This window comes from Rhinatrema bivittatum, chromosome 18 (assembly GCF_901001135.1).
Source record: "Rhinatrema bivittatum chromosome 18, aRhiBiv1.1, whole genome shotgun sequence".
Taxonomy (NCBI): Eukaryota; Metazoa; Chordata; class Amphibia; order Gymnophiona; family Rhinatrematidae; genus Rhinatrema; species Rhinatrema bivittatum.
The window spans coordinates 5,840,124-5,859,894 of NC_042632.1; the positions used below are offsets into that span (position 1 = coordinate 5,840,124).

A 19,771-nucleotide genomic window follows, 5' to 3' on the forward strand; every position below is an offset into this window, starting at 1 on the left:
TGGAGATCACAGGAACGCAACTGGAAGCAACTAGGAAGTTGTGAACCTCGTTGCAAGGCGTCGAGAGAGAGTCTGAATGCCGGTTATATCGGGAATCAGGCGTGATGTCAGCTGCTAGGGCGGGGCTGGGCTTCCGGGAGCTGGGCGCAGGAGACCGGAGTGCAGCAGGCCCGTAATGGCGGCCGCCACGTGGAGTGAGAGAAGCCCCCGGGGTCCGGAGCAGGCGGAATGCGGCGACTACTGAAGCGGAGGTAGGCGGGCCTGAGCCCTTTCAGAAGGGAAGCGGTCGGGACCACAACAGCTAGCCCTATAAAAGGGCTTCTTCACTTCAGCCTTTGCCTTGCATCGGAGTTCTTCATCCCTGGAGGTTCCTGTCTTCCAGCACTCCATCAGGTCTTCATTCCTTGTTCTTCATTGGAGTTCCATGTCCTGAGTCTTCGTGGCTTCCTGATGTTCCATGTCTTCATGTCCCGAGGTTCCTAGTCCAGGCTTCCTGATGTTCCACTTCCTGATGTTCCACATTTCCTGATGTTTCGAGGTTCCGTTCCTCCTTTGCTTGTTCCGAGCCCTCTTGACCCTCCAGTTCTTTTGGTTTTCCAGATGACACCTTGTTGGGGTAAATCCATCTCATTGGTTCTGTTCTCGTCATTGAAGTTTCATCTCGGCTGGATTCCCTTCCTGCACTTGTCCCGCTCTCCGCGTGGTCCGAGACCAGCCTCTCCAGGTTGTGTAGGGCGTGCAGTGGGACAGGGTGGTCCATGACCAGCCCATTGGGTCCACCCGTGTTGGTGGGCTGAGTAGGGTGCCCTGAGAGACAGTGCCAATGTCTGAACCTTCCAAGCTCCTCGTCTCGTCCAGAACATTCCACGCTCCTCGACTCATCTAGAGTCTATGTCACATGGCCTTCGTCTGCCCTCGTCCTCAGTCCGGCCTGCTGCTTCTTGCCGATACCCCGCGGCAGGTCCGAAAGGGCTGGGAATGGTCGGAGGACTGTTCATTAACCAACACTGCATTGTTGGCCTTCCAGAAGCATGCAGGTCCCGTAGAGAGTCAGACCTTCAGTCTTCACCCATACTTGGACACGCCTCACCTACCTTGGTGCTGCCCAGGAGTCTTCTGGGGTCGTGCCGAGGCCCATGGGCACACAATCCCCTCAAGATGGGACCACTCTCCTAGCATTCCCAGAATAGGGTTGTTACTGTTTGAGTGCTGGTAGTGATGTTTTCATATGGGAGATTTACTATTTTGTAATTTAGTTAACTCATGGCTTTCTGAGGGCCAAACCTACACCCAACACATATATATAATATGAGTTCCAATTGTCGTTTACTTTTTTTGGCAGGGTATTCTGGTTGGTACCACAACAGTGCATGAAAATATAATATACATGTAGTAATATTTTTGACCATTTTCATGTAAAATCTTAATATAAATAGTAACTGTGTACAGAGAGGTTGGGGCTGGGTGTACGTGTGTGCAAGGCTGTAAGGTTTGCTTAAGTTGCTAATATCCTTGCTTCAGTCTAGCTCTGACTGCACTGGCTCCATGTAGGAATGCAGGATTCCATCTGGAGCTGTGATGCTTTGGGCCCGGCTCTCCCCAGCCTCATTCTTGGCCAGGATTTAATTTTCTATTTCTTAAGCGCTGGAGGAAGCTGGCAGCATGTATCATTTCTGGTTCCTCCTTCCCTGGAGTAGGTTGGCACAGCAGAGCCTAGGGAACCATAAAAGCAGCATTCTGTGTAGCACACAGTTAATATAAATATGCTGGGGTGGATACCTGACAAGTGGAGGCAAGCTACTATCATAGAAAAAAGGAGTCAGCCAGAATGAAGTGCTTGTGCAGGGTTAGTGAGGCTTCTGTCAGAGATGACTGGGCTTTGAGAGGGGCAGTGTTACAAACATGTTAGTGGACCCAAGATAGTGTTACAGTCTTACCTTGACTTGCCCTTAGACCACGGAAAGTACCCGGTCAAAGGTGCAAGCCGGTACCCCTGGGTCGGCAGACAAAGAGAAGGTCCAGGACACAGTCTGGGTCAGAGAGGCAGGCAGCAAGCAATAGAGGTCCAGGGCACAATCCGGGTCAGAGAGGCAGGCAGCAAGCAAGCCTGTAGCCGAGGAAATGCTGTGCTGATGAGTGGCATTTAAATAGTCCCAGTTCCTGCGCTAGCGTGGGAACTTCCGGGGAAGGCGATGACATGCCGCGGTGGAAGGTGTCATGATGCGGTGTGCATCAACCTGCACTGCAGCTGGGGAATGCCGTCGAGCAACGCGGCCGCCAGCCCTGACGGAAGCAACAGATGCAGAAGGGCACTGAACGGAAACAGTACCTCCCCCGCAAGGTACCCCTCTCCATTTCTTTGGATGAGGTTTGAGAGGAAAACGCTGATGGAACTGCCGGAGCAGTTGCGGAGCCTGAATGTTGTGAGCTGGTTCCTAGGAGTTCTCTGGCCCAAAATTTTTCCAGGAAATTAAATATTGCAAAGTTCCTCGCCTTCTTCTGACATCCAAGATCCTGTCGTCCTCCACAATAGAAGACGTGGTAAGTTTAGATCTCCTGGACGGCCAAGACAGAATTGCAGTTTTAAGAAGCGTTATATGAAAGATGTTGTGGACCCGAAGCGTGGGTGGCAGGCAAAGCTTGTAAGTGACTTTGCCTAGTTGTTTTTCAATAGGGAAAGGTCCAGCGTATCTGGGTGCAAATTTTAGAGAAGATGTCCATAATCTGAGATTCCAGGTACTCAACCATACAAGGTCCCCCGGTCGGAGTTGAGGACCCGGCTTCCTCTTTTTATCTGCTTGTCTCTTAGCCTTATCGCAGTTTGCTGTAACAATCGTCAGGTCTTTTCCATAGCTCTGTTATGGAATGGTTAGTTTGGTCTACAGCTGGACAAGACGAGGAGGTAGTAATAGGCAATGGTATTCGGGGATATCTGCCAAAGACTAGGAAAAAAGATGTTCCAGGCTTGAGCCAAATGATTGTTATTGCAAATTTCCACCCAAGGTAATAAAGATGCCCAATCATCCTGTCTTTGGTTAACTTAGCATCGCAGGAAGGTCTTGAGTGTTTGATTTGTCAGTTCAGTTAATCCGTTGGATTGGGGATGATAGGCTGAAGAAAAATTTAGCTTTATTCTGAATTTCTTACTGAGGTCCTTCCAGAATCGAGCAGTAAATTGAACTCCTCTATCAGAAACAATATTCACGGGAAGGCCAGTAATGACGGGAGATAAGATTTCTCGTCCAGGTTATTCCAGTGTGTGTCACTTGGTGAGAATGGTGAGCCCAGACGCCTGGGTACCACCATCTTCCCCAATGTACTGTGAAGGTAGTGGCGAGCATGATAATATAGCAAGGTGGGTCAGAAGTCTCATCAGGAAGAAAGCTTCTGCTCGCTGATTCTTTTCTGCTGGTCAGAAGCGTAGATTAAAATTGAATCAGCTGAAAAATAATGCCCAACGAGCCTGTCGTGGATTTAGGTGTGAAAGGTATGCCAGGTTTGCCTGTGGTTTTGCCAGGTTTGTCGTGGATTTAGATGTGAAAGGTATGCCAGGTTCTTATGATCCATGTAAATAGTAACTTTATATTTGGCCCCCTCCAATAGGTATCACCATTCTTCGACAGCGGACTTAACTGCTAGGATCTCCAATGGCATCATTTTTTTCCGCCAGAGAAAATTTTCTAGAGAAATAAGCGCACGTAAGTAGTTTCCCCAAGTCTGAAGGTTGGTTTTTTTTTTAATTGCCATGCTGGGTCAGACCAAGGGTTCATCAAGCACAGCATCCTGTTTCCAACAGAGGCCAAACCAGGCCACAAGAACCTGGCAATTACCCAAACACTAAGAAGATCCCATGCTACTGATGTAATTAATAGCAGTGGCTATTCCCTAAGTAAACTTGATTAATAGCCGTTAATGGACTTCTCCTCCAAGAACTTATCGAAACCTTTTTCGAACCCAGCTACACTAACTGCACCAACCACATCCTCTGGCAGGATTGCCCTACTCCCTACTATGGAGGCATTGACCTCCATAATGAAAGGTTTAGTAGGATCAGGGCGTTGTAGACAAGGGTCTTTGATGAATTCTTCTTTTAAATGCTGAAATGTATGAACGGCTTCGGGAGACCACTTCTGAATTTCTGCCCCCTTCTTAGTCATGGCCGTCAGAGGGGCTACCAGAGTGGAGTATCCTGCAATAAACTGACGATAGTAATTGGGAAAAACCCAAAAAGCATTGTAGGGCCTTGAGACCCTTGGGTTGAGGCCAGTCCATAATGGCCTTGAGTTTCCCTGGATCCATGCGTAGGCCAGTCTGGGAGACAATGTACCCCAGGAAGGGTAATTCTTCTTTGTGAAACAGACATTTTTCTAATTTAGCATATAATCGGTTTTCTCGAAGGCGCTGAAGAACTTGTCATACATGAACCTGATGTTGATCTTCTGTTCTGGAAAAAATAAAGATGTCGTCCAAGGAAACCAGAACGTGAGAATACAGGAGGTCTTGAAAGATGTCATTGATCATGGCTTGAAATACTGCCTGGGCACTGCAGTCCAAATGGCATTACTTGATAATCATAATGTCCACCTCGTGTGTTGAAAGTAGTTTTCCACTCATCACCCTCCCAAATTCGTATTAAATTATAGGCCCCGTGGAGGTCAAGTTTAGTGAAAATTTGTATGCCTTTCAATCGGTTTTTTCCTGTAATGGCGTTTAATTCTCTGTAATCAATGCATGGTAGGAGGGATCCATTTTTCTTTTTGACAAAAAAGAATCCGGCCCCTGCTGGAGATGAGGAGGGTCTAATAAATCTCCGAGGCCAAATTCTCTTGAATATACTGAGTCATGGCCTCTGACTCAGGACCTGATAATGTGTAAACTCTACCACTGGGAGGGATTTTCCTGGAAGTAATTCTATTCCACAGTCATAAGCCCGGTGTGGTGGTAAGACCTCTGCTTCTTGCTTGCTGAAAACATCCGCAAATTCAGCATACTGGTGAGGTAATCCAGAGGGAATAATTGCGGACCAAGGAATTTGAGGCTTAGATGGTTTCACCGGAATCAAGCAGTTTTGACGGCAGTAGGAACTCCAACTTGCTAGCTGCAAAGATCCCCAGTCTAGGCAGGGCTGATGCAGTCTTAACCAGGGTAAACCCAGAATCACCTGATTAACCGCGGAAGGGTGCACATAAAATTGAAAAGTCTCTTGGTGAAGTAGTCCCATTGTCATTTTAATGGGCTTAGTGACAAACAAAATTTTATTCCACAAAGGTTGTCCCAATACTGAGGAAACTGTAAGCAGTGTTTTCAAGAGCTCTGTGGGAAGTTGATATTGACGAACGAGGCTTCCCTCTATGAAGTTACCAGCAGCACCAGAATCCAAAAATGCCTGGAGATGAATGGAACCTCCAGCACTGGGTAAGGTTTCTGGAATCAAGATTTGCGGAGAGGAAGTAGCATGACCCAGGGAGGCCTCTCCCACCAAACCTAGGCCTGGGAATTTAAGAACATAAGAAAATGCCATACTGGGTCAGACCAACGGTCCATCAAGCCCAGCATCCTGTTTCCAACAGTGGCCAATCCAGGCCATAAGAACCTGGCAAGTACCCAAAAACTAAGTCTATTCCATGCTACCGTTGCTAGTAATAGCAGTGGCTATTTTCTAAGTCAACTTAATTAATAGCAGGTAATGGACTTCTCCTCCAAGAACTTATCCAATCCTTTTTTAAACACAGTTATACTAATTGCACTAACCACATCCTCTGGCAACAAATTCCAGAGTTTAATTGTGCATTGAGTAAAAAAGAACTTTCTCCGATTAGTTTTAAATGTGCCACATGCTAACTTCATGGAGTGCCCCCTAGTCTTTCCAATATCCGAAAGAGTAAATAACCGATTCACATCTACCCGTTCTAGACCTCTCATGATTTTAAACACCTCTATCATATCCCCCGTGTCTTCTCCAAGCTGAAAAGTCCTAACCTCTTTAGTCTTTCCTCATAGGGGATCTGTTCCATTCCCCTTATCATTTTGGTAGCCCTTCTCTGTACCTTCTCCATCGCAATTATATCTTTTTTGAGATTCAGTGACCAGAATTGTACACAGTATTCAAGGTGCGGTCTCACCATGGAGCGATACAGAGGCATTATGACATTTTCCGTTTTATTCACCATTCCCTTTCTAATAATTCCCAACATTCTGTTTGCTTTTTTGACTGCCGCAGCACACTGAACTGACAATTTCAATGTGTTATCCACTATGATGCCTAGATCTCTTTCTTGGGTTGTAGCACCTAATATGGAACCTAACATTGTGTAACTATAGTATGGGTTATTTTTCCCTATATGCATTACCTTGCACTTATCCACATTAAATTTCATCTGCCATTTTGATGCCCAATTTTCCAGTCTCATAAGGTCTTCCTGCAATTTATCACAATCTGCTTGTGAACAATTTTGTATCATCTGCAACTTTGATTATCTCACTCGTATTTCTTTCCAGATCATTTATAAATATATTGAAAAGTAAGGGTCCCAATACAGATCCCTGAGGTACGCCACTGCCCACTCCCTTCCATTGAGAAAATGGTCCATTTAATCCTACTCTCTATTTCCTGTTTTTTTAGCCAGTTTGCAATCCACTAAAGGACATCGCCACCTATCCCATGACTTTTTAATTTTCCTAGAAGCCTCTCATGAGGAACTTTGTCAAACGCCTTCTGAAAATCCAAGTATACTATATCTACCGGTTCACCTTTATCCACATGTTTATTAACTCCTTCAAAAAAGTGAAGCAGATTTGTGAGGCAAGACTTGCCTTGGGTAAAGCCATGCTGACTTTGTTCCATTAAACCATGTCTTTCTATATGTTCTGTGATTTTGATGTTTAGAACACTTTCCACTATTTTTCCTGGCACTGAAGTCAGGCTAACCGGTCTGTAGTTTCCCGGATCGCCCCTGGAGCCCTTTTTAAATATTGGGGTTACATTAGCTATCCTCAAGTCTTCAGGTACAATGGATGATTTTAATGATAGGTTACAAATTTTTACTAATAGGTCTGAAATTTCATTTTTTAGTTCCTTCAGAACTCTGGGGTGTATACCATCCGGTCCAGGTGATTTACTATTCTTCAGTTTGTCAATCAGGTCTACCACATCTTCTAGGTTCACCGTGATTTGATTCAGTCCATCTGATTCATTATCCATGAAAACCTTCTCCAATACGGGTACCTCCCCAACATCCTCTTCAGTAAACACTGAAGCAAAGAAATCATTTAATCTTTCCGCGATGGCCTTATCTTCTCTAAGTGCCCCTTTAACCCCTCGATCATCTAACGGTCCAACTGACTCCCACACAGGCTATCTGCTTTGGATATATTTTAAAAAGTTTTTACTGTGAGTTTTTGTCTCTACGGCCAACTTCTTTTCAAATTCTCTCTTAGCCTGTCTTATCAATGTCTTACATTTAACTTGCCAATGTTTATGCATTATCCTATTTTCTTCTGCTGGATCCTTCTTCCAATTTTTGAATGAAAATCTTTTGGCTAAAATAGCTTCTTTCACCTCCCCTTTTAACCATGCCGGTGATCGTTTTGCCTTCTTGCCACCTTTCTTAATGTGTGGAATACATCTGGACTGTGCTTCTAGAATGGTATTTTTTTTAACAATGAGCACGCCTCTTGCACATTTTTTACTTTTGAGCTGCTCCTTTCAGTTTTTTTCTAACAATTTTTCTCATTTTATCAAAGTTTCCCTTTTGAAGGTTTAGTATGAGAGCCGTGGATTTGCATACTGTTCCTCTTCCAGTCATTAATTCAAATTTGATCTTATTTATTTATTTATTTATTGTTTTTGTTATACCGAGTTTCATGATAGGCATCACATCAACCCGGTTTACAAATAACAAGGAGTGTAAAGCATAACGTAACGTAAAAAACAATATTTTCAATAAGAACCTTGAACTTTAAATACAGTGAATCAGAAAAAGGGAGAGGGAAAGTTACAAAAAACAAGGAAAATAAACTTGGGATGGAAGGGGAGAAATTGAACAGCACAATATTTACATTTCAGCCTATTGATACATTAGAATAGCAAGTGAAAAAATAAGACTATGAAACAGTACATATGTAATCAAATGAATAAATATGACACAGTTGTGAATGGTAATAGTATGATAAATATTCAGCAGGAATTAGTGAGAGAGGGTTTGAGGTTGGTTGATGATGATCACTATTGCCAAGCGACCCCCACCACCATTACCTCTCTCACCAAATCCTGTGCTCCACTGAGAATTAGATTTAAAATTGCTCCCTCTCTCGTCGGTTCCTGAACCAATTGCTCCATAAAGCTATCATTTATTCCATCCAGGAACGTTATCTCTCTAGCTTGTCCCGATGATACATTTACCCAGTCAATATTGGGGTAATTGAAGTCTCCCATTATTACCGCACTACCAATTTGGTTAGCTTCCCTAATTTCACTTAGCATTTCACTGTCCATCTCACCATCTTGACCAGGTGGACGGTAGTATACTCCTATCACTATAGTCTTCCCCGACACACAAGGGATTTCTACCCATATTCAATTTTGCATTTAGTCTCATGCAGGATGTTTATCCTGTTGGCCTCTTTGCCATCCCGGACATAAAGCGCCACACCATCTCCCGGGTGCTCCTACATAGAAACAGAAATGACGGCAGAAGAAGACCAAATGGCCCATCCAGTCTGCCCAGCAAGTTTCGCATTTTTTTTTCTCATACTTATATGTTACTCTTGGCTCTTAGTAAACTTTTGGTTCTATTTCCCTTCTACCCCCACCATTAATGTAGAGAGCAGTGTTGGAACTGCATCTAAGTGAAATATCTATCTTAATTAGTTAGGGGTAGTAACCGCCGAAATAAGCAAGCTACACCCATGCTTATTTGTTTACCCAGACTATGTTATTCAGTCCTTGTTGGTTGTTGTCTGCATATAGATCCACTTTTCTTCATTCCCCCTGCCATTGAACCAGAGAGCTATGCTGGATATGCGTGAAGTATCAGACTTTCTCCCCTGCCGTTGAAGCAGAGAGCTATGCTGGATATGCACTGAAAGTGAAGTATCAGGCTTATTTGGTTTGGGGTAGTAACTGCAGTAACAAGCAAGCTACTCCCCGCTTTTTTGTGAATGTAAATCCTTTTTTCCACATTTCCTCTTGCCGTTGAAGCTTAGAGCAATGTTGGAGTCGCATTAACCGTGTCTATGTTTATTGAATAAGGGTATTATCTCCAGGTAGTAGACATCATTCTCGTGAGCCACCCACTCTTCATTCACGTCCTCTAGACTTTATTTATTTTATTTATTTATTTGAAGCTTTTATATACCGAGGTTTAGCGCATGCCTTCACCCCGGTTTACATTGAAACGAAACAATGATACATAGAACAAGTAGTGAAACAAAAGTATATATAACAGGTCATGGAGCAGGTTGTAACAGGAAATAACTAAAATAGTTTAAGCCAAATAACGAAAATGAATATAGAAACGAAAAACGAGGAAGGTATATACAATAGAGGGGGAGGCAGTGGGAGGAGGAAGGGGTAAATATCTGCGGAAAAGAGAAGAGGGGAGAAGTAGGTGGAGGCTTAAGGCATCATAATTGTAATTTGCTTAAGTCATCATTGAAAGTCTGGCTGAAGATCCAGGTTTTCAGTTCTTTTTTGAATGCTTTATTATCGATGATATTGGTTAGGTAGTATGGTAGGGCATTCCAGAGTTTTGGCCCAGCTATGGAGAGAGCTCTATTTCTGGTGTTCGTAAGCTTTGCCATGGGATATGTGGGTATTTCGAGAAGTCGTTTGTCAGAAGTTCTGGTGTTCCATTGAGGTTTGTGGGGGTGGAACATTTTACTGACTGCAGAGTTATTTGTATTGTGTACTGCGTTATGGATGATCGTCAGGGTTTTGTATTCTATTCTCTGAATGATTGGTAGCCAGTGTAGACTTTTTAATACTGGGGTGATGTGATCCGATTTTTTTTTTATGGATCCACAGTGTTTTTATGGATCCACAGTGTTTATCCCACACTCCTTTGAAGTCCTTCACAGTTCTGGTCTTTACCACTTCCTCCGGAAGGGCATTCCAGGCATCCACCACCCTCTCCGTGAAGAAATACTTCCTGACATTGGTTCTGAGTCTTCCTCCCTGGAGCTTCAAATCATGACCTCTGGTTCTGTTGATTTTTTATCGACGGAAAAGCTTTGTCGTTGTCTTAGGATTATTAAAACCTTTCAAGTATCTGAAAGCATTGCGATATAATTTGTACCCCGGTATAGCACTGTCCCATTGGTTGTCCTCCTTCCACCATGTCTCTGAGATGCCAATTAAGTCTATGTCATTACTCACTGCTATACATTCTAATTCTCCCATCTTACTTCTTAGACTTCTGGCATTAGCATACAAACATTTCAAAGTTTGTTTTTTGTTTGTATTTTCATTCTGCTTTTTAACTGATAGGGATAAGTTAGAATTTTTTAGCTCAGCTGAGTTTTTAGTTACAGGCACTTGGACTACTTTTCTTATTATTGGAACCTCACTGTCGGGATGCCCTAATTCTAATGCATCATTAGTATCCTTTGAAGATACCTCTCTCCAAACCATGCGCTGCTGAGCAACTGTCGGCTTTCCCCTTTGTTCTAGTTTAAAAGCTGCTCTATTTCCTTTTTAAAGGTTAGTGCCAGCAGTCTGGTTCCACCCTGTTTAAGGTGGAGCCCATCCCTTCAGAAGAGACTCCCCCTTCCCCAAAAGGTTCCCCAGTTCCTAACAAAACTGAATCCCTCTTCCTTGCACCATCGCCTCATCCACGCATTGAGACTCCGGAGCTCTGCTTGCCTCTGGGGACCTGCTCGTAGAACAGGGAGCATTTCAGAGAATGCTACCCTGGAGGTTCTGGATTAAAGTTTTCTACCTAAGAGCATAAATTTGACTTCCAGAACCTCCCTCCCAAATTTTCCTATCTCGTTGGTGCCCACATGTACCACGACAGCCGGCTCCTCCCCAGCACTGTCTAAAATCCTATCAAGGTGACACGTTAGGTCCGCCACCTTCGCACCAGGTAGGCATGTTACCAGGTGATCCTCATGCCCACCAGCCACCCAGCTGTCTACATTCCTAATAATCAAATCACCAACTATGATGGCCGATCTAACCCTTCCCTCCTGGGCAGTAGGCCTTGGGGAGATATCCTCGGTGCGAAAGGACGATGCATCACCTGGAGAGCAGGTCCTTGCTACAGGATCCTTTCTTGCTGCACCCGGTTGATGCCCTCCAATCATGAGACCTTCTTCCTCCAAGGCAGCACCAGGGTTGCCAGTCTGAAGTTGGGACTTGGCTACTATGTCCCTGAAGGTCTCATCTATATACCTCTCTGTCTGCCTCAGGTCCTCCAGGTCTGCCACTAGCCTCCAGAGATCGGACTCGTTCTCTGAGAGCCAGGAGCTCTTTGCATTGCATGCACATGTACAACTTCTCACCGGCGGGTAAAAATTCATACATGTGACACTCAATGCAAAAGACTGGGAAGCCCCCCTCTTGCTGCTGGGCTGCTGCCTTCATCTCAATTTTGTTCAGTTCCTAGTTAAGTTTTAGGTTGCTATGGGAGTAGGAATGTGTCTAATTAACGTCCTTTAAATGTATTAGTGAATTCACTATGGGGCGGATTTTAAATGCCCTGCGCGCGTAAATCCAGCCAGATTTACGCGCGCAGGGCCCTCGCGCACCGGCGCGCCTATTTTGCATAGGCCGCCGGTGTGCGCAGAGTCCCGGGACGCGCGTAAGTCCCGGGGCTTCGTAAAAGGGGTGGGGAGGGGGCGTGTCGGGGGCGTGATGCGGCGTTTCAGGGGCGGGCCCGGGGGCGTGGTGCCAGCCCGGGGGCGTGGTCGAGGCCTCAGGGCCAGCCCCCGGGTCGGGTGATGGCGCACCAGCAGCCCGCTGGCACGCGCAGATTTACATCTGCTTTTAGCAGGCGTAAATCATTCAACAAAGGTAAGGGGGGGGTTTAGATAGGGCCGGGGGGATGGGTTAGGTAGGGGAAGGGAGGGGAAGGTGGGGGGAGGGCGAAGGAAAGTTCCCTCCGAGGCCGCTCCGAAATCGGAGCGGCCTCGGAGGGAACAGGCAGCGCGTGCTGGGCTCGGCGCGCGCAAGGGGGTGCACATTTGTGCACCCCCTTGCGCGCGCCGACCCTGGATTTTATAAGATACGCACGGCTACGCGCGTATCTTATAAAATCCAGCGTACATTTGTTCGCACCTGGTGCGCAAACAAAAGTACGCAATCGCGCAAATTTTTTAAATCTACCCCTATATGTCTGGTAGTGGCCTACAAGGTACTGATCAAACTCTCAAAGCTTTTGTTGTTGGTTTTTTTTTTGTGAAAGTGGCACCTGCCTATAAATTAAAGGATGGGCTAGGGGTGAGTGGGCAAGGGGTGGGAGGGTTGGGAAATCCAAACAGTCTAACTTCAGTTAGTCAGCCAGAGTGACTCACTGCTCTCTTGATTATCAGATGTTGGTACCTAATCAAACCAAATCACACTACCTCAACACCTTTCCAAGGTGAGTAACTGAACTGAACTTTTCAACCTTTTTACTTAGGTATACACTGCTCCTAGCTTATTTCTAGCTTCTGGCTACTTTTGTTTTTTTAATACAAACACTCAGTTCTGCTTACTAGTTGCCTTACAGACTTTTAAAAATAAACACACCAACTACTGCTTACTAGCTGACTAACTGACTGACCATTTAAAAATACAGTCTAACTTGTTTATTCGCTGCCTTACTGACTATTAAAAGCACAAACACACTAAATAATATTCCCAAATAGTTAACTTTGCCCCAATACTTTTGAAAAAGACAATGTCCCAAGCAAAAACTTACTGATTCCTTTCAGCCACCAGCAAGGTGATCCTCTCCTCTCTGTGCTCCCACTGGAATTAATTGGCAATTAGTTCAATATTTGAAAGGTTGACAAGCAAAATTAACTCCAGACCAGGATATATATGAGAGATGTAATGAAACTCGTCGAGAGCCCAACAAATTGCCTGGATATAAGGGGGACTGCAGTTCAGTTTGCGCACTCCTGGTCTAAGGTGTGCTGTAGTTGTTTAGAAAAATATGAAATTTGTTGGAGATTTTTTGTCTTGGTTCTGCCAGGCTCCAGGTCACATGATGTGTCTTTCAAGGGTTGATGGTGTGGGTTTTGGAACTGTTGAAATATGTGCTACACAGAAAGCACACGAGCAAGTCACAGATATCTTGTGGGTTGGTTTTGAAAAATATCCCATGGGCTGATATTTTCCTGCAATCTGCCCCGTTGCACACTCATACTTGGGAACTCTCCGTGTTTGGCCTGGATACTCCGAAATTCTGAACGAATTGCTAGGTCTCTGGGCCAACACCAGAAAACTCTGGGTGCCCTGTTGCAGAAGGCCAGAAGAGAAAGGGCCTGGAGCAGCACGCACTCGAAGGAGAAGTATCAGCACCCATGCCCCCAGAAGAAAACATGAAGCCCAGTGCTGTGTGGCAAGAAAGACTAGCAGAAGCGTCAGTCTCCTTTGCGGGAAATAAAAACTGAAGACACAGGAAGAGGAGCAACAGTGTTGGGCCGCACACTGAAAATAAAACAAGGGCAGAGCAGGCCGACGCTACTGGAGGAGGAGGAGGAAGTAGAACGCATGTTCCGTGGGCCTGGGGAAAGAAAAGGGTCTAGTGGCTAATGAGATTCGAGGTGAGAAGAGACAATGAGAGTGCATGTGTGTATGGAAGAGGGAGAGGAGTGAATGAGTGTATATGTGTTATGCATGTACAGGTGTGTTTGGAAAAGGGAGGGGGGCGCCATCTCATCCCGCGCCTCAGGCAGCAGATTGCCTTGAGACACCCTTGTGTCTACCCCTTGAGATCCTGCCATGTATTTGTGACCTGGCTTGGCCACTGTTGGGAACAGGATACTGCGCTTAATGGACCTTTGGTCTAACTGAGTAAGGCAGGTCTTATGTACTTATGGTACAATTTTCAGCATCCTCATTTCTGTAGATAAAGTGCTGTTTCACCCGCAGAAATGACTTTGAATATTGCCTATACTTCTCATGTACTTTAGTTTGGTGACTCCAATCCGGTCCTGGCTGATATTACATTTTCAAAGATGTTTACCCATGAAGAATCCCTTTGGAAGTTGCCCCTTTAATTGAGATCTATGTACATGGGTAGACTGGCTGAATCAGCATTAGAGGATTTTAAGTCACCTGAAAGGCAAGCACTTTCCAACCCATGTGCTTTTACAGGACAGTGACTGGAAACTAGGCACAAAATTTAATGTTCAAAAATATATACGCATAAGAGGCAAGACGCTAATACACCTACTTAGCACCATTGTACAATACCATGTAAGGAAATGTGCATACTTTTAACCATATAACAAACCAATATTCAAACTCAGTACCCTGTGTTTGAAAATCTGTTGAGCTTATATGGACTAAAAAGAATGCGTGTCATTTGTTGTTAGGGGCCCTATTGAAAATTTAATCTTAAGTGGCATTACTATGTAAAGAGTGAGGGAGATCAGAATAACAACATTAATTCTGGTTCTGCAGAGTCAATAGAAAGAGAAGTATGTGCAATGTTTTTCTCTGAGCTGTATCCATCCCTTTGCTGTTGCCTTATATGCTTTAATATCTCCAGGGACAGGAAATCCATGTTTTGGGCTTCATCCTCAGAAGTGGCACAATCTGGAAGAAAGCAGAAGATTTATTTGTACATTTGTATAACATAATATGTGTAACATATTTGTGCTTTTTATCTGTACAACATTTAGGGGCTTATGAGCTAAACCTTGCAGTAAAAAGTATTCCGTACATGAGCTAGAAATTTAGGAGGCAATAATTAGACAGTCTGATTGTTACGTAACGGGTGTTTTAGTATGCCCTTGGGCCTCAGCCCGACCCCAGACGGATCCAGGACCGGACCGAGGATTGACGGCGTGTCCCAGCATGGCAGAACACGGTCTTACCCTCTGCCAGGCCTGCAAGTTCCCAGAGCCAACAACAGGATGATGTTGGAATGTGAATGGTCCTCGACCATTCCGAGCCCTTTCAGACCTGCCGCTTAGAACGGCATGGAGCAGCAGGCCTGACCTGAGGATGAGGGCAGACAGGCCTTGACATGAAGACGTGACACTATGACGAAGGTGAAGATGTGACACCAGGGATCTTGAAGACATGACACCAGGGCTATGGAAGACATGACACCAGGGCTATGGAAGACATAACATCAGGGCTGATGCGAAGACATCACGGACCGGGTGGTCGATGCAACGGCATCAGGGACAAGACTCTAAAGTGCAGACATGACTAGGAACTTGAAATCCAAACAAGACAAGACACAAGGCAAGAGGACATAGGCACTGTCTCTCAGGGCGCCCTACTCAGTCCACCCGCGAGACTGGTCGCGGACCACCCTGTCCCACTGTGCGCCCTACACAGCCCGAGGAGGCTGGTCACGGACCACGCTGAGAACGGGACAAGCGCAGGGAAGGATCCAGTCGAGGTGGGACTCCGACGATGAAGCCTATGTCATCCGAAGCACCAACACGGCTGGCAGGACGAGACTGCTCAGGAGCTCAGGACATCAGTCCATCTGCAGGCCTCTCCAACCCGGGAAAGACGTCGTCAGAGGGAGCAGGACCGACAGGACCAGAAGGCTCCAGAGCGCTGATGAGAACACCTAGGAGCGCAGGACACCAGGAGGCGAACACTAGGACACCTGCACGAGGACCTCAGGCATGAAGACATGCCATGACGAGGAACAGAGGAAACGAGGAACTCCATGGAGAAGATGGAAGACCTGACGGAGCTCTGGCAGGCAGGAGTCTCCAGAGTGAACTAACTCCGATGCAAGGCAATGACGTACTGTGAAGACAGCCCTTTTATAAGGCTAGGCAGGAAATCCAATCCTAGGTGGGGTCAGCCACACTTCCTGTGGCTGGCCCTTTAAATTCTGTGAAGAAACGCGGCCGCGCGCCTAGAGGGAGTAGGAAGCTGACTGTACAGGACCGCGGACAGCGGCCTGCACCGACATCTGTGCGCAGAAGGCAGGGCTGGGCCTGGAGGCAGGCCCCGAAGACAGCAGCGGCTCCAGCCACTGCAGGAGGCCCTGGGGACGGCTCCAGCTGCCAATCGAGCCCGGGGATGCGGCCTGCAGCCCTGGGGGAAGAAGATGACAACGGCGGCGGCTCCGTGCCGCGAAGATGGACAGGAAAGTCCGCGGCTCCGGCCGTGGTGAAGACTGCTGTCAGGGACGGCCTCCGGGCCACGGGAGAAACTTCAGTCTGCGGCTCCAGCCGCACCGGAAGGCCCGACATCAGTGGCGTCCGTGCCGCGTCGGGTAAGGCAGCAAGGGGGAAGGTAAGTGCAGCCTGCTCTTGGGGAGGACCCGCAGGCAGCGCTTCATAACACTGATTATTTCTCCCACCCCTTATTTGCTGTGAATAGCATACATACTTTTACATGCACAAAAACGTAGGTGGAATTAGAACAGGGAGAGAAATTACTCATAGAGATTTCATAATTAAATCTTTGTGTATGATATCCAGTAGTGCACCTATATTGCCCTCCATACTGGTGCTATTGCTGTGTGCGCTGGGTCTACCTGCTTACCAAGTGCAACGTTTTCCATCAGGGACTTGGACTGTGTCAGACCGGCATTCTCATTGATAGCCCTGTCAATCAACTGATGTTATTGAGGGTGCCCGGAATTTATCAGAGGAACGGAATCCAGAGGCACCATGCTCCGGAGGGGCGCACGCCTTCATCGTACATAAGAACATAAGAACATGCCATACTGGGTCAGACCAAGGGTCCATCAAGCCAAGCAACCTGTTTCCAACAGTGGCCAATCCAGGTCATAAGAACCTGGCAAATACCCCAAGACTAAGTCTATTCCATGTTATTGATGCTAGTAATAGAAGTAGCTATTTTCTAAGTCAACTTAGTTAATAGCAAGTAATGGACTTCTCCTCCAAGAACTTATCCAATACTTTTTTAAACACAGCTATACTAACTGCACTAACCACATCCTCTGGCAACAAATTCCAGAGTTTAATTGTGCATTGAGTAAAAAAGAACTTTCTCCGATTAGTTTTAAATGTGCCCCATGCTTGATTCACATTTACCCATTCTAGACCTCTCATGATTTTAAACACCTCTATCAGCAGTCTCTTCTGTAAGTTGAAAAGTCCTAACTTTAGTCTTTCCTCATAGGAGAGCTGTTCCATCCCCTTTATCATTTTGGTCGCCGTTCTCTATACCTTCTCCATTGCAGCTATATCTTTTTTGAGATGCGGCGACCAGAATTGTACACAGTATTCAAGGTGCAGCATCACCAAGGAGCAATACAGAGGCATTATGACATTTTCCGTTTTATTCACCATTCCCTTTCTAATAATTCCCAACATTCTGTTTGCTGTTTTGACTGCCGCAGCACACTGAACTGACGATTTCAATGTGTTATCCACTATGACGCCTAGATCTCTTTCTTGGGTGGTAGCTCCTAATATGGAACCTAACATTGTGTAACTATAGCATGGGTTATTTTTCCCTATATGCATCACCTTGCACATTAAATTTCATCTGCCATTTGGATGCCCACTTTTCCAGTCTCACAAAGTCTTCCTGCAATTTATCACAATCTGCTTGTGATTTAATTATTCTGAATAATTTTGTATCTGCAAATCTGATTACCTCACTCGTTGTATTTCTTTCCAGATCATTTATAAATATATTGAAAAGTAAGGGTCCCAATACAGATCCCTGAAGCACTCCACTGCCCACTCCCTTCCACTGAGAAAATTGTCCATTTAATCCTACTCTCTATTTCCTGTCTTTTAGCCAGTTTGTAATCCACAAAAGGACATCGCCACCTATCCCATCACTTTTTAATTTTCCTAGAAGCCTCTCACGAGGAACTTTGTCAAACGCCTTCTGAAAATCCAAATACACTACATCTACCGGTTCACCTTTATCTATATGTTTATTAACTCCTTCAAAACAGTAATGCAGATTTGTGAGGCAAGACTTGCTTTGGGTAAAGCCATGCTGACTTTGTTCCATTACACCATGTCGTTCTATATGTTCTGTGATTTTGATATTTAGAACACTTTCCACTATTTTTCCCAGCACTGAAGTCAGGCTAACTGGTCTGTAGTTTCCTGGATCACCCCGGAGCCCTTTTTAAATATTGGAGTTATATTAGCCACCCTCCCAGTCTTCAGGTACAATTGATGATTTTAATGATAGGTTACACATTTTTACTAGTAGGTCTGAAATTTCATTTTTGAGTTCCTTCAGAACCCTGGGGTGTAAACCATCTGGTCCAGGTGATTTACTACTTTTCAGTTTGTCAATCAGGCCTACCACATCTTCTCCGTTCACTGTGATTTGGTTCAGTCCATCTGAATCATTACTCATGAATACCTTCTCCGGTATGGGTATCTCTCCAACATCCTCTTCAGTAAACACCGAAGCAAAGAAATTGTTTAATCTTTCCACAATGGCCTTATCTTCTCTAGGTGCCTTATCTTCTCTAAGTGCCACTTTAACCCCTCGAAGTACCACAGCAAAGGAGCCTTTGTTCATCCTTCCGTACACGCCTCATGCTTTTGTTAAGTCACCTGTTTGGTCTCTTTTCTCTGAATAAGGCGACCATTATTGTTGTGGATATGGACCCTTAGGCCGAGGGGGAGTTGGCGCTATCTGTGGGAAGGAGTCCCGCAGGTCCCCTCCATTGGCAGGTAAAGTTGGCGGGAGCAGAAGCCCAAGTGGAACTTCACCAATAAAAGCCCATGTTTATCTTAGGTTGAGCCCTTGGGTGCTAGGACTGGCTGGTCTTAGGTGCAGGCCTCTGTGGAGATGAAGATCCGTCAGGTGGAGTTGTTGCAGGCCAGCATGTAGGAAGAACTGGCAACTCAGGCAAAATATTTCTCCAGGAGACAGTCGACCTATTGCCAAGACAATGAAAGTGCTGTGGAGGGAGCCTTAAATAGGCCTGGGCTCCAGACATCATTAGGGAACACTGTGGAGAATTTCCTGCCATGGGCCCTTTAAATTGGGTCTGATCGGGTGCGCGTGTGCCTAGGGATAGCCCCTGCTAGAATTGTTGGTGTGCACAGGCCCCAGTCAACCACGGAGGTTGGCCATGCGGGCTGTGGGAAGGCCTGCCGTGGCTTCCGAGGAGTCCACACACATGAGACAGGGCTGGAGGTAAGAGCAGCGGTCCGTGGGACAGGACCATGAACTGCCACTCGCAATAATTATCCAACACCACTCTATTTCAACTGTTGCTTGCAAAGGCCAATATAAGAACATAAGAAACTGCCATGCTGGATCAGACCAAGGGTCCATCAAGCCCGGACTGTTTACTTCCTCGAAGGAAATCCTCCCATGCACAGTCAGCTCTTATTAATATTCCATTGCCCCCTCTTCCCATCATATTATTTACTTCTTTTGTTATTCTCTTGAATGATCAGTCAATTTCTAAGAAAGCTTCTGTTATATATGACTCTCTCTTTACCATTAAGCCTGACTGTTTTTGTATCACTGAAACTTGGTTGCACAATTATGATACCCTGATTTTAAATCGATGTTGCCCTCCATTTTACTCTTATGTCTGCCGACCTCATGGATCATGTAGATGCGGAGGGTTAGCTGTATTCTTAAAAAAAAAAATCACTGCAATTCTCTAAACTTTCTGTTTCC

The 19,771-nt window shown here is 45.6% G+C and overlaps 1 protein-coding gene across 2 annotated transcripts in view; it reads right to left on the reverse strand.

The window, feature by feature from the left end:
* Window positions 1–12,840: 12,840 nt before the first annotated feature.
* The window catches only part of TMEM173 (transmembrane protein 173), a 265,188-nt gene continuing 258,257 nt past the window's right edge, over window positions 12,841–19,771 (reverse strand). For both annotated transcript variants that reach the window (XM_029583821.1, XM_029583822.1), the window contains one exon: window positions 12,841–14,749. In XM_029583821.1, coding sequence (XP_029439681.1) covers window positions 14,583–14,749 — 167 coding nt within the window. In that variant the 3' untranslated portion in view covers window positions 12,841–14,582. The remainder of the gene's footprint in view (window positions 14,750–19,771) is intronic.